The sequence below is a fragment of the Periplaneta americana genome, chromosome 16 (genome assembly GCF_040183065.1).
Source record: "Periplaneta americana isolate PAMFEO1 chromosome 16, P.americana_PAMFEO1_priV1, whole genome shotgun sequence".
In the NCBI taxonomy this organism is placed as follows: Eukaryota; Metazoa; Arthropoda; class Insecta; order Blattodea; family Blattidae; genus Periplaneta; species Periplaneta americana.
The window spans coordinates 12,751,320-12,767,397 of record NC_091132.1 but is presented as its reverse complement, the minus strand read 5'-3'; the positions used below and the strand labels follow the sequence as shown (position 1 = coordinate 12,767,397).

The 16,078-nt window shown below is 35.2% G+C and overlaps 2 protein-coding genes across 3 annotated transcripts in view; both read right to left on the bottom strand.

Annotated features, from left to right (window-relative positions):
* Positions 1 to 179, bottom strand: part of Swt1 (Swt1 RNA endoribonuclease) — a 34,203-nt gene extending 34,024 nt beyond the window's left edge. The window contains exon 1 of the mRNA XM_069814179.1: positions 28 to 179. The gene's annotated coding sequence lies outside the window, so the exon portion shown is untranslated. The remainder of the gene's footprint in view (positions 1 to 27) is intronic.
* Positions 180 to 184: 5 nt separating this feature from the next.
* LOC138691787 (uncharacterized) overlaps positions 185 to 16,078 on the bottom strand; it is a 52,230-nt gene continuing 36,336 nt past the window's right edge. Inside the window, exons 3-6 of one of the 2 annotated variants that reach the window (XM_069814180.1) lie at positions 13,641 to 13,736; positions 8,430 to 8,492; positions 2,315 to 2,458; positions 185 to 391 (exon numbers count right to left, since the gene is read on the bottom strand). In XM_069814180.1, the coding sequence (XP_069670281.1) occupies positions 201 to 391; positions 2,315 to 2,458; positions 8,430 to 8,492; positions 13,641 to 13,736 (494 nt within the window). In that variant the 3' untranslated portion in view covers positions 185 to 200. The remainder of the gene's footprint in view (positions 392 to 2,314; positions 2,459 to 8,429; positions 8,493 to 13,640; positions 13,737 to 16,078) is intronic. The other variant, XM_069814181.1, reaches the window with a different exon arrangement.

The following is a 16,078-nucleotide window of genomic DNA, read 5'->3' as shown; positions in this document are numbered from 1 at the left end:
AACCAAAATGAACATAATACCAGATACCTTTTTTTGAAGCAGCAACCTGGGAAGGTGGTGAAGACTGTTCGACTTTCTTTTCCTCAGGTGAGACACTGTAACTTTTCACCTGTGTTTGAGGTTCTGTTTTCGATGTCAGAGGTGATTCCCAAGGTCTTCTCAGTTCCTGACGAACTGCAATCAAATCACAGTGTTATGTTTTAAGACTGATCATAATTTTGGTGGCCATAAAACAGAACTATTTTGCTTCTAAGACAGGGCAATAGAATTAAGACAAGGAGGGGATACTTGCCTTGAAACAAAGGTGAAACACCACAATTTTTCTCTGATATCCGAAGCTCTGCTTTGGGGGATGGAGATGACAGCTGAGGCCTATTAACTTCATGACCAACTGCAATCAAGTCACATTGTTAGTTCATATTCTAGGTAAATTCTGCAGTGCTCGGGAAAAGTCACACAAGTCGTTTCCACAACCCTTTTTTTGATAATTTATTGACAACTTACGGAAAATCTGCTCGCTTGGAAAAAAATACTTAAGTATTCCTCCCATTACAATAATTCATACAGAAAAAAATCAAATCGACATAAACCAGTGTAAGTTGTCAATAAATTATCAAAAAAGGTTAGTGGAAACTGACTTATATCACTTTTCCCGAGCACTGCAGAATTTTAACCGTCATAAAACATGCCTAGTATTGGATTTAAGATAAGGAGGGGAAACTTGCCTTGAACACAGTGTGGGTCTCTTATATCCATGTAAACCAATAAGTTTTTAGTTGCTGTATTATATATCTTCTTAAATAATAATAATAATAATAATAATAATAATAATAATAATAATAATAATAATAATAATAATAATAATAAAATTATGATAATGATGACGATGACAAATACAGAGTGTCCCACAATAATATTTACACTTTTTCAACGTTAATAACAGAGAAAGTATTAAAGATAACCTGATCAAACTGTTAGTATTTGGCACTGTCATGGCTAGTGTGTATAGCCATTAATTTGTTTTTCTTTTATTTTCAGTTTGGTTGCCAGTAGCAACAGGTAATTAAAAAGATGGCTCGGACATTTTCTTTTGACCAATGTAAGTGGATTTTGTGCGAGATCGTGCGTATTTGCTTGGTTTCCGCACAAAACCAATCTGCGGAAAGTCTAAAATTCCACATTCAGTATTCCCAACCTAATACACATAACAATTTCCCTCTTCTTACCGCTTAAGTGACATATTGATTTTACTGCTTTAGGCTTTTAACATATTATTTTTAGAGACGTTCAATATAGTAATAATTATAAATTGGAAACTTACCACTCCAATTTCACCTAAATTGCACTGTTAATTGTTTTTAAATATTTGCAAAAATTAAGTAAACTCTACAACTCCACTAAAGTTACTGCATTCGTGATGCAAGTAACATTAAGGAAGCCGTGAAAAATCAACAAGATTCCAGATGCCGATGTTATTACTGCAATATGTTATATAAATAATATTGTTAAAATATTAAAATGAAAAATAAATCATTACATAACCTTACCGTTTGTTTTAAGTTCGCATTTATAGACTGGGGGAAAAAAAAGACAGACGTATATCACGGCCTGCTGGAGTATAGTAAACACAGAAAACATTTTAAAGCAACAATGTTGAAGATAGATATTTTTGTTTTGCAAATTTGCCGTCATTGAACAGAAACCAAGATGGAGATTTCATTGCAACTAATTAGAAATTCCTCTTTCAGGTATCTAATAAACTAAGTTTTGCTTTTTCAAACTTTTCCTCGAACATGAAAACTTCAACATACCGCTCTTGTAACGCATATTACTATTAAAGTGTTCTTGAAAATGTGAGAACATGATTAAGGTGCAGAGACAATGGCGGGCAGAATTTGATATTGGTGGTCTTGTAATCCCTTTACCAACAACTTTTAATATAATTTGTGGTGTTTGGGTAAAGGGAGATAAGTCATAAAAATGAGTTTGAAGAAAAATGAAAATTAAACTTCGAACCATTATTGCAAATAATTTTCTACACAAATAAAGCACAACAACTGCTAGTATTCTTTGATTTTTGCACACTCATTTGTATAATTTAACTTGTGTGTTCATCTGGGGAACAAAATTCCACCTGCACAAAAAAATGACTTATCCCCCTTTACCTGAACATCACAGAATTATTTAGTTTAAAAAAAAAACTCCCTATATAAGTAACATAACATTTACATTTAAAAGAAAGATGTACGTACACTTATCTACTAATAATTACAACACTTCTCTACAACTACTTCCAACGTACACAACAGCGTACCTTTTGCTAAAGTAGCAGTCTGTGAAGACTGTGAAGATCTTGAAGACTGTGAAGACTGCTTATCATTGTAATTAGTCCATGATGTTCGAGATTCTATTCTCAAAGACCAAGCTGATTGCTCAGATTCATTAACTTCTTCACCAACTGCAGACAAGGCACAATTTTTTAGGACTGTGGAGATGCAAAGATACAGTGCGTAGCATATACAACTTACCGGCATTATAACCTGCCATAATGCTTATGTTTAGTAGGGACATCTGAACACACTGTTGCATGGGAGAAAAACAAATCAGCAGTAAATGGTGGTGATTTGTACCTATAGTCCATTACAAATAATGTGCCGGTAAGAGGTAATAAGAAAACGTTACGTTGATCTTAACTTTTAATGAAGCATACTTACTTACTTACTTACAAATGGCTTTTAAGGAACCCGAAGGTTCATTGCCGCCCTCACATAAGCCCGCCATCGGTCCCTATCCTGTGCAAGATTAATCCAGTTGCTATCATAATACCCCACCTCCCTCAAATCCATTTTAATATTATCTTCCCATCTACGTCTCGGCCTCCCTAAAGGTCTTTTTCCCCTCCGGTCTCCCAACTAACACACTATATGCATTTCTGGATTCGCCCATACGTGCTACATGCCCTGCCCATCTCAAACGTCTGGATTTAATGTTCCTAATTATGTCAGGTGAAGAATATAATGCGTGCAGTTCTGCGTTGTGTAACTTTCTCCATTCTCTTGTAACTTCATCCCGCTTAGCCCCAAATATTTTCCTAAGCACCTTATTCTCAAACACCCTTAATCTCTGTTCCTCTCTCAGAGTGAGAGTCCAAGTTTCACAACCATACAGAACAACTGGTAATATAACTGTTCTATAAATTCTAACTTTCAGATTTTTTGACAGCAGACTAGATGATAAAAGCTTCTCAACCGAATAATAACACGCATTTCCCATATTTATTCTGCGTTTAATTTCCTCCCGAGTGTCATTTATATTTGTTACTGTTGCTCCAAGATATTTGAATTTTTCCACCCCTTCGAAGGATAAATCTCGAATTTTTATATTTCCATTTTGTACAATATTCTGGTCACATGACATAATCATATACTTTGTCTTTTCGGGATTTACTTCCAAACCGTTTGTGGATTTTCTCCTAACATATTCACGTCATCCGCATAGACAAGAAGCTGATGTAACCCATTCAATTCCAAACCCTGCCTGTTATCCTGAACTTTCCTAATGACATATTCTAAAGTAAAGTTAAAAAGTAAAGGTGATAGTGCATCTCCCTGCTTTAGCCCGCAGTGAATTGGAAAAGCATCAAATAGAAACTGACCTATACGGACTCTGCTGTATGTTTCACTGAGACACATTTTAATGAATCGAACTAGTTTCTTGGGAATACCAGTATGTTGAAAATGACGTACACCTTTCTGAATGCAAGAATCACATCAATGTAGAAAATCACGTTCTGCAACTCTTTATTTGTAATTTTATCCAACACTTGCCTAATTTCATTCTCCAGTTTTTCAAGAGTACCGGTATGTGGATTGTCCACATATTATACTTTATGTTTTAAATCCCTCCACAGATAAAATCACAAATATTTAAATATAGGGAATGAGCTGGCGAACAACAGTGACTACTTACGCGATCTTTAAACAATTTTTCTAATGCTTCTAATTATATTTCTTGACTTACAAACTGATAATATAATATTAAATTGGAAAAAACGTATTACAGAAACTACTCCCCCCCCCCCCCAACGAAATTCAGCATATTCTGCTATTAGATTTACGCAAGAGATTGTAAATATCAATGCCTTAAAAAACAACAATAATAACAATAATAATAATAATAATAATAATAATAATAATAATAATAATAATAATAATGACTTTATTTAACCTGGCAGAGTTAAGGCAATTGGGCTTTCTCTTACACTCAACCAGGATTAAAAGTTGTTTACATAGTTGAACATACAACTGTATTGGATTTAATTACATACAGATACGATTTACATGATGAGATCAAAAGAGGCAGTTAAATAAAAAAATTACCTAATAAAACAGTGGAATACATATTAATGCTGTTAGATTCAAAATACGAATCTCATAAAATGAGAAGCCGATAATTCAATAAAATATATACAGTAAAAATAAAAACATTGGAATTAAGTTACAAGCAAGTATGAATCACATAATTAAACCAGGAACCAACAACTGAATAAAATGTACACAATAAAAAAATAATAAAAACCAAACATAATGGAATATGTATTGGTGTTAAGTGATAACATGATTTGCCTAATAAAGTCATAAACAGAGATTTGAATAAAGACTACACAAAAATGAACACTATGGTAAACTTACTTACTTACAAATGGCTTTTAAGGAACCCGAAGGTTCATTGCCGCCCTCACATAAGCCCGCCAGCGGTCCCTATCCTGTGCAAGATTAATCCAGTCTCTATCATCATACCCCACCTCCCTCAAATCCATTTTAATATTATCCTCCCATCTACGTCTCGGCCTCCCTAAAGGTCTTTTTCCCTCCGGTCTCCCAACTAACACTCTATATGCATTTCTGGATTCGCCCATACGTGCTACATGCCCTGCCCATCTCAAACGTCTGGATTTAATGTTCCTAATTATGTCAGGTGAAGAATACAATGCGTGCAGTTCTGTGTTGTGTAACTTTCTCCATTCTCCTGTAACTTCATCCCGCTTAGCACCAAATATTTTCCTTAGCACCTTATTCTCAAACACCCTGAACCTATGTTCCTCTCTCAGAGTGAGAGTCCAAGTTTCACAACCATACAGAACAACCGGTAATATAACTGTTTTATAAATTCTAACTTTCAGATTTTTCGACAGCCGACTGGATGATAAGAGCTTCTCAACCGAATAATAACACGCATTTCCCATATTTATTCTGCGTTTAATTTCCTCCCGAGTGTCATTTATATTTGTTACTGTTGCTCCAAGATATTTGAATTTTTCCACCTCTTCGAAGGATAAATCTCCAATTTTTATATTTCCATTTCGTACAATATTCTGGTCACGAGACATAATCATATACTTTGTCTTTTCGGGATTTACTTCCAAACCGATCGCTCTACTTGCTTCAAGTAAAATTTCCGTGTTTTCCCTAATCGTTTGTGTATTTTCTCCTAACATATTCACGTCATCCGCATAGACAAGAAGCTGATGTAACCCGTTCAATTCCAAACCCTCTCTGTTATCCTGAACTTTCCTAATGGCATATTCTAAAGCGAAGTTAAAAAGTAAAGGTGATAGTGCATCTCCCTGCTTTAGCCTGCAGTGAATTGGAAAAGCATCAGATAGAAACTGACCTATACGGACTCTGCTGTATGTTTCACTGAGACACATTTTAATTAATCGAACTAGTTTCTTGGGAATACCAAATTCAATAAGAATATCATATAATACTTCCCTCTTAACCGAGTCATACGCCTTTTTGAAATCTATGAATAACTGATGTACTGTACCCTTATACTCCCATATTTTCTCCATTATCTGTCAAATACAAAAAATCTGATCAATAGTCGATCTGTTACGCCGAAAACCACACTGATGATCCCCAATAATTTCATCTACGTACGGAGTTAATCTTCTCAAAAGAATATTGGACAAAATTTTGTACGACGTCAACAAAAGTGATATTCCTCGAAAGTTACCACAGTTGGTTTTGTCCCCCTTTTTAAAAATAGGTACAATTATGGACTCCTTCCATTGTTCTGGTACAATTTCCTTTTCCCAAATAGCAAGTACAAGTTTATAAATTTCGTTATATAATGCACTTCCACCCTCTTGTATTAATTCTGCTGGAATTTGATCGATACCTGGAGACTTGTACTTTTTCAGATTTTCTATCGCAATTTCGACTTCTGAAAGCGTGGGTTCGGGTATAAATGGCTCAGCAGTTTGTATTTCAATTTCGTCCCGATCATTTCTACACTATGGTAAACATGTAAGCATTAAATTAGAAGAAAATACTATTTACTAGAAACATTATAAAGACAATTTAATTAAGTATACTTCGCATACTTCCACTCAATAATGAGTTTTGGAACAATCTTCTAGGGATATTCTACAGATAGTAACAGTATATTCCTACTACAAAGAAGAGTAATTAGGATAACAGTAGGCGCTAAATCTTGGAATCGTGCATGACCATTATAAAAAAATTACAAATAATACCCATGGCTTGTCAGTATATTTTTTCATTAATAAACTTCCTTGTATGTAATCATGAAAACTTAACAAGTAATTCAACAGTTCATAGTACAAATACTCGTAAAAAAAATTACTTTCATACTCCATCGGCAAGTCTGTCGTGCTATCAGAAAGGAGTATATTATATGGCAATAACAATATTACCAATAGCCTCCCTATGGATATAAAATATTAAACTCAAAACATAAGAGTAATGGAACAGAGAAAAACTCTCTCTGGCGCCGGGATTTTCTCCGTTCCATTACTCTTTCATCGTATGATGACGCAGAATATCTGCATGGAAATATCATATGTACTTCGGTACATTAAAATAATATATCAAAACATAAGATTAATTAAGGGTCAAATTAAATAACAACCTAATTTATCACGCCTTCTATTTTGTACATGAAATTATATCAGTCAACAATGCTGCATGAATATTTTTGCCTTGATAATACTGTAACCCCTTGTATTGTACTAATATATTGTAAAACCCTTCTGTATATATTCCAACTACATTGTGACTATGAAATAAGACTTTGTAGTACTATTAAAGATTTTTTGATATGTTTCATATTCTAGCTGAAAAGCACTGAATGAAAAACATGGAATGTAAATAAGTATAATACAATATAGTACCTGTATGTGCAGTGGAGTTATCCTGCTGGAAGTAAGCATGCGGTTTTTCATATTCAGTTAACATTACAAAAAAAATAAATAAAAAAAAAAGCTGCAGTATATCTCGCACAAAATGTTGTGAGTTAACTATCATAAGCTTATTACCCTGTGTGCAGTAATGCCACACCACACGCTCATTTTCTGATCGTGGAGAAGAACTTCATGCAATAGATGAGGATTTTTGTGTCTCAGTACCTTGTAATCTATGAGTGGACATAACTGTTTAAATGAAACCAAGCTTTATTTGTCATTATTAATTGAGTTGGATCAACAATATCATCATGAACAAACTGCAACATCCACTCACAAAACTTCATGTGAGTCGCTGAATTTCCTTGTCCTTGCTAACTGATGAAACACTCTCACTCTATAAGGATAAAAGTGCAGCATTTTCAATTCTTTTAATGCTGATCTTTGTGACATGTCGCATTCTTGTGCTAATCAGCATGAAGGTTTTCTAAGACTTAGCTGTATTCTTGCCTGAATATATGCAAGTTTCTCCGTTATGATTCTTGCATCCAGAAACGTGGACATCATTTTCAACATATGTTTTGATATAAGATAAGATCAAAGTAACGTTTTCTTATTACCTATCACAAATATGGGAACTAAAGGTCTAAATCACCGCCATTCACCACCAATTCGTTTTCTTCTCATGCGAGATAGTAGCTGCATTTCCCCAATGGACACACGTACTACAAGTGGTTATAATGCTGGTAAGCTGTATATGCCACACACCACAGATTTAGAATAGAAAACGAAATACAATTTTCACCATCACTAAAACTAAAGGCATCTTTAGCTATAGCCATTATGCTTCTTTCTCTCTGACATAATCCCTGAACTGTTTCAGCATGTGAATGGTAAACTACCTAGATATGGGTACAAATTAATTAATTAATAAATAATATCAATGCTTGAAACCCCACAAAGTCCCACATAGATACCACAAATACCAACTAGGGCTTCTTATAAAAAGAGTCAAATACAATATAGGCCTATAGGATATACAGACTGGAGAGGTGATAACTTCAGATTTCAGTCATTCCATCTTGTGCTTCTGCCTCCAAAGCATTTTATCTACAGTTCACTCCATAAGCAGCATAAAATAAAGCAATGGTATAATAAAAGAACAAGACACAGACATAAATAATCCTTTAGCCATGGCATGCTGTCATAAAATACAACATACCTGAATGACTATAAACATTATGTGCAGACCTCCTTCTTTTGTATGAAGACACATCTGTCCATTCTAAAAAATAAAGTCCATGGTAAACATTACTTACTACTAAACCCTTTAGAAAGTAAGTTCCGATTATGTGTTATACGTAATATATTACAGTGGAATTTAGATTATTGTCATCTTTGACTATCATTTATCATTGGTCTTTAATACCATTAAATTTAATTGCTGTCGAAACTTTACTAATCATTATCTTTATTGTATTATGCAATGGCACAACATGGCCTCCCAGGTACCCCAACTTGAATGTTCTGGAATTTTTTTTTTGTGGATATTTGAAATGTTTTATGTATTCCAGCCTATTCAAGAACTCCGGGAATGCATTGTCAATGGTTGTCAACTCATTAAGACAAGCAAGGGTTATTTGAACATTTACAATTTTCAATGAGGAAACGTGCTTATGCCTGCGTTATCATGAATGGTGGTCATACCGAGCACATGTTGATTGATTGATGGTGTTTAAAGGGCGCGTCAGCATCTATGGCTATTTGCGCCCTTCCGAGCACATGTTATAATGCTGTCTTCCTCCAGTATATATCTGATGTTATGTTACTCCAGAGCACCTGTACTGATGATATATAATAAAACCCCATAGATTTCAAAAACTGCTAGTTTCCAGACCTATGTTTTGTGCCATTTATATTTCGGCACGTCAGTTTTTCCTTTCCATTTCTTTCCTCTTCTTCTATCCTTATACCTTTCTCTGTTTGTTCTAGTTCTTTTTACTCTTCATAGATGGCCTGTAGTTTGTTCCTTTCTGATCTAAGTCTTATTTCTTTTATATAGATGGCTTACTTCCTCTCATCTTTCTGTTTTTCCGTTTTCTCTGATTCTGTTCCTATAACCTGTGATGAGTTGAAACCAGGGGAGCAGTTATTATTTTATAATAACGTTTGCTGATTGGTTAAGATCCAGGGAGCAGTTAATATTTTATTATAGCGCTTGCTGATTGGTTAAGATGGTGGCGCCAGTTTATATTTTGCCTGTGTGGCCAGTTATTGTTTTAAAGTAGCGTCTGTCTGGTGGTGGGCGCCGTGCTAGCTGGATGTGTACACGTTGTAGAGGGAACCTGCGATAGGACCGTGGAAGAGTGATTATTTTAGAGTAGCATCTGTCTGGTGGTGGGCAGCGTACAGACCGGGAGTGTGTCGACAGTTTCAGTTACGTACACGTTGTTGTGGAAACCTACGATTGGATCGTGGAAGAAAGACTGATAGAGGATGGTAACGTTTACTCCCAAGGTCGGGAAGTTATACTCAGTCATTTGATGTGCTACCTATATTGAACTGGATGCGATTTTCTGCTTAGCTATCGGGCAGTCAACTCTGTTTAAATACCGATCGGTATTTTATTTGCTGTTCTGGTCTCTCAAGCTGTGATGTAACTAACAGTCAACCACGGGCTACTAGAAGTTTTATTGCCTTATTCTGGAACGTTTTACTTAGAGATTTCACCAATAAACTTTGTACGAGTATGGAATTCAAAATGGAGGCTTTCACTGTTGTGTGACATGTGAGGGGTGTCCATTTTCAGTGTAACGATTATATGTGTGTTAAGTATTGGTTATGAGTGAGGTGAGTCGACAAAATGGATGCCAACAAAGAGGAATTACCATTCATGTAAGGTAACCAGTTGGGTTTAACATTACGCTGTGACATATATATAGTCTGTGTGATGCTATTATTTGGTTTATTTTAAATAAATGTCTGTCTTTAACGTAGGCAATGTGTGTTGTCACTTAATTACCTCGGCGAACTGATTACCATCCTGATCATAACGTTTCATGGCAGGGTTATTTGGTATAATTATGATATTTATCATTTATTCCACCGATCAAAAGTTCTACCAGACCCAGCGACGGTGCAGTTTATTAGGACTTTTCACCTGCTATCATTGTCGTCTGCTCGCCCTGTAGTCTGTACCTATAATTATGATACACCCTGTGTAAGTAGCAGCCTTGAAGTATGTCTATTGCATATCAGTTTTATTGTTTCCAGTCACTGTAATATTGAAATGATAGAGAAGGTGTCCTAGGAATGGACAAATCAAGGAAGTTTATAGAGAAAAAAAAATAGGCGTATATTGGTGAAGTTTCTAAATACAATGACAAGGAAAAGATTATGAGCAATAGAAAATCATTAAAATATTCAAACATTAGTATAGAAAACTATTTCGAGTTTGAAATGAGGTGTAGAAGAAAGGTTTTGATAGGCTACCCTTTTAGATGGCAGTGAGAAAAAATGGGCACTTCGCGAGATAAAGACAAACTGAAAATTAATGGTGAGTTTTTCGATATTGAATGTGTCTAGAAAGTTGTTGTTTTCTAATGCCAGGCATTTGACAATAAAGTCATTTGACCTCTTGCACTCCAATATTTTTCAAAGATATTATCATGACCAGCCACTGAAGCACAGATTTTGAGATGTTCCGAATCCATTTCTTGGTTTGAGTTGCACAATGGGCAGTTAGGGGACTGATATATTCCAATTCTATGCAGGTGTTTGGCCAAACAATCATGGCCTGTTGCCAATCTAAATGCAGCTACAGACGATTTTCGTGGTAAATCGGGAATTAACTGTGGATTTTGATGCAGAGAGTTCCATTTTTGCCCATGGGATTGAGTTATCAAATTTTGTTTGTTGAAGTCTAAGTATGTAGATTTAATAAATCTTTTCACAGAGTAATACGTAGATTTAGTAACAGGTCTGCAAGTAGCAGTGCTGCCCTGCTTTGCTAAAGCATCCTAGAAAGTGTTAACAGTACTGAAATAGGAAAGAATATAAACGAAGGAAAAAAGAAGACGTATAAAACAAAAGATAAGGAATACTGTGAAAAAATATTCAATGACAGAAATGGTTGAAGCTGATGTTGACAAGAAGTCAAGAACACAAAAGAGTGATGAGGTAGGGAAACAGCAAAACACAGCAAATTCCGGACATACTTCAGGCACGAAGGCAAGAACCCCAGGGAGTGACATCAAGAATAGAGTGATGATTAAGGAGCGGATTCTTATGTAATTAAATATTATTTTTGCGTGTGATAAAACACAATTAACAAAGTTAAACATTCCGAACATGAAGTTTCAAGTTTAAACCCGAATTTTATTTCACATAAAAACACATATTTTCACAAAAAAAATTATGTAAATACATATTTTCAGGAAATGTATTATAAATACATAAATCTTGGAGATTTTTTACTTAAATAATTTTTTTACAAGAACTTTTAAATATTTTAAAACTAAATCAATTATATCACTCAGAAGTACGTTATCTTTTTTAAGAATTCTTGGTTGCTTCGTGTTTCTAAGCGCTGTGTGGTGTATCCATTTTCATAATAGTATCGCCTCAAGTTCTGAGAACTGCTAGGCAGCATATCAATGTTATTGGTAGAGAATAAATTAACATGGACAAGGAGGAGAGATCTTGCAACACATAATTAGGAATGTTTATTGTTGCTGAAGATGATTTCATTCCACGCTTTGTTTGTGAAACACAACAGATAAGAGCTCGGGTATAAACATTATTTAATTTAAACAAATCTCCCGCCTCTCACTCATGCCCATCAAGTAAGGCAATACATCTTGTTGTGATTCCCTGTTATCGGGCTTTGTCAATCGATATCCTTCAAGATATGCTGAAAGATGGTTGTTTAAAAAACGATTTGGCTTTCCTATTAGCAAATCTAAGCTTTTTGTGTGACACCATAAAAAAAAACTCGAAACATCCAAAAACCTGTTGTCTGAAACAGGGAGGTGCGTGCCGTGGAAATTAAACTAGACTCGCTACCAGGTTCAGAAGTACAAGTACTAAGGGACAAATTCCAGAATGTATTTGGGAAAAACAGTGGATTTAAAAAAAATGTGTAAAGTTGCTCAAGTATTGGAGGGTGTGTCTGTAGGTGAAATTGACGGTGTAGGTGTTTGTGACATTCCTCTCTTTAAATATGCACATCTGACGTCCTGTGATGTGGAAAGATCATTTTCACAGTAGGCCTATAAGTCGTTGTTCAGAGATAATAGGCATGCATTTGTGATGGAGAATTTGGAGATGACCTTTGCTGTTCACTGCAATTCTCGGCCAACTACTAGCAACTGATACTCAAGTGTGATTGGTGAGTACCTAGTAACATTTTTTTTTTCAGGCTACGTAAGGTATTTTTGTCATATTTAAAACAAAATATTTTTTTAATTTTTAGCAAATATTTTCGTACTTTTTAGCACATAAAAAATAAATATATTTAAATTTTTTAGTACATAAAAATCCGCTCCCTAGTGATGATTCTGGGAATTGACCCTTGGATGAGATCAGTGATGACGTCACCCCAAGGCCAAGTAAGAAGAGAGGAGAATCAAGGAAGGGCGTGAGATAATGGAAGAGGTCTTTAATGCCTGCTAAATGAGGCACAAATTGCCTATTTAATGATGTAAATTCAATAGGTCCTATCAATCTCAGAGTTCATTACCCATTTGTCTTTCTATTCTCATAAAAGTTTAATAACAATCAGAACTTACTTTCTGAACATCACACGTGTATTAAAAAAGTTAAAGTAATAGCATAACTGTTTTTCATGCACAATGATTCCTGTACAATAATAATTACAGGTTGTTCAATTCTACAGGAATATTTTCATCTTATTAAATAGTTAATGATTGTGATTAGTTCTGTTATTCTTTAACTTTTTTTTTCGAGAAGATATGGAAACCCATTCCAAAAGCCATGGCAATCCATACTGAAAGTCAGACCCGTAGGTTAAGAATCCCTTGAGGAACACATAGACAATAACAGCAACCCTTTAACAATTGACTCCATTTTATGGTATAGGCCTAGCCTATTTCTCTTTTTATAAAAGAATATATCTTTTTACACAGAACTACAGCTCTTGGAAATCAAAAACAACTAATAACTTCGGAAAACATATTATGTGTCTTTCACGTGTTAAATTTTATTACCTTGTTAACATATTTCGGCCTGCTATTGGCGTTAATAAGGTAATAAAATTTAACATGTGAAAGACACATAATATGTTTTCCGAAGTGATATAGTGTTAAAAGTTGTGTCATCAAGATGTAAAACAACTAATAACTCTTAAGATAAGAACATACATCATAATACTTATAAGAATTTCGTTTTCAGAGACTAATAATGCTATAAATACCTTCACATTTCTCTCTTTTTCTCCGTTCTTCAGCAAGTTTGCTCTGAAGATCACTCAAGCGTCTTGCTGCTAGTCCAGAATTAGCAGGTGAAGTTTCTAAAAACGAAATGCAACACATTAGACATTAGTTTTGCTTCTTGACAAATCCAGTTAAATGAAAATGTGCTTCATCCGACAGAAGCAAATTAGGCAGAACATTGTTGTTCTCAGCAATAATTCCTTGAAGTTGCGCACAGAAAGCTATTCTCATCTGCCGGTCAACTGGACGTAAGCAACGAACTACTTGCAGCTTATAAAGATGGAATTTCAAATCTGCTTTCAATATCCGGTGAAGTGATCGCAGGCCGATTTTCATTGCCAGTGAATATCATCTAGCTGAGTGCTGTGGACTTCGCTGCATTTCTGCTCGAACAAGATTGACATTCTAAGGCATTTGGCCAGTTCTTGGCCTACCTACGGATTTCTTGTTTTCCATGCTCCCTCCAAGACTGGACCCATCGCACAATTGTCCGTCTGTCAGGAACACGATGACGATGTCTTTGGCAAAAGAAACTTTGTACACTATTTAAACAAATACAAGCTTTCACAACCTGAATGCGTATTTGTATGGACCACTGATTCATCGCAAATTAAATGGCAGATCACTTGGAATAAACAATTCCAAAGCTGCTGTTGCTATGTACTGTTATGCAACGTTGTACAGTGCGATCAAAGTCCCTCACCAGCTCCATTAGTTCTAGTAATCCTGTAGAAAGTTGGCACTTCCCCATTAATTCCGGTTTGACAATCTCACATCCTCACTTCATCATATGCTTAGCAGCCAGTACTGCCACTTGAATTCTCTGCCTAATGGGTTCTCAGCTACACCGTGGCTACACAAGCACTGCGGAGAGACTTCTCGATCGCACTGTATTATGTAAATGTACAATACATTTTGCTCCACCTTGTACTGTAAGTATTTTATAACATTTATAAACTCCCTACAAAATTAGCAGGCCTACTGTGTAATATTTTTAAACGTAGCAGGAATTAATATAACATAAAATTTACTTTGTCATATGTTAAAAGTGTTAAAATTGTTAAAAAAAAGGCATATACCTTCGACAGACGGCCCGTTTCGACGCTATGTGTCGTCGTCCTCAGTATCTCTTGAACCACTGGTGATCTTGACTCTGCGATGTGCAGTTGTCGATGATAGAGGTGGGGGTGTGTTGCTCCTATGGTGGGGGTTGGCTGTTTGTGTGTTATGATGTATTATGACGTCAAATAATATGTGCGTATGGAACTGCAGTTGTGTGTTAAATATATATTGTGGGCATGCTATTGTATTCTTATATATTTCGTACTGTTCTAGGATGTTTAATTGTGAACTTTTTGGTGTGATGTGTAGAATTTCCATATCTATGCAGATCACATTATCAACAATAACCATGACTACAATAATATAGAAACAGATATGGAAATTCTACACATCACACCAAAAAGTTCACAATTAAACATCCTAGAACAGTACGAAATATATAAGAATACAATAGCATACGCACAATATATACTTAACACACAACTGCAGTTCGATACGCACACATTATTTGACGTCATAATACATCATAACACACAAACAGCCAACCCCCACCATAGGAGCAACACACCCCCACTCCTACCATCGACAACTGCACATCGCAGAGTCAAGATCACCAGTGGTTCAAGAGACACTGAGGACGACGACACACAGCGTCGAAACAGGCCGTCTGTCGAAGGTATATACCTTTTTTTAACAATTTTAACACTTTTAACGTATGACAAAGTAAATTTTATGTTTTTAACAAAGTGTTAACGAGAACTTTAATCAATGAATTAATATAACTTAATCTGTAATGTGGATATATAGCTTGAACATTTTCTGGACTGCGCCCAGTACTTTTAAAAAAGGTGATTCCATGAGAGAAAACATTTTTTTTAGAATAGGCCTACCTCTTGATTACAGTTTGCAATCTTAAATAGTGTGAATACCTCCAGTATTGTACATCACAAAGTGATTTCAAACCCATAAAGTATGCTTTATTTATATTAAAAAGTCTTATATAATTCATAACTCATGTAAATGCAATTGAAGAGTCCACTGCAAGAATGATGGATGTCACTTTCTTGTCGAAAATGAACCAAGACTGTCAATGCATAGCTTAAGACATATAGAATGTACATAGAGAGCAGGGGCGAATGCAAGGGGGGGGGGGGATTAAGGGGATATATCCCCTCCCGAAATTTTGAGAAAAAATACTAAACAAGAAACAAAAATAATATTAATTTTAATTCGTGAATGCACGTAGGAATTAGAGAGTTTTCCACGAAAATTCTCTTTGCTTAAGTGTTAAATTCCAAGAAATGCAGTAAGACAAACACAGCGTTCTTACTTCAAGACAGAGAGTCATGAAGAGTAT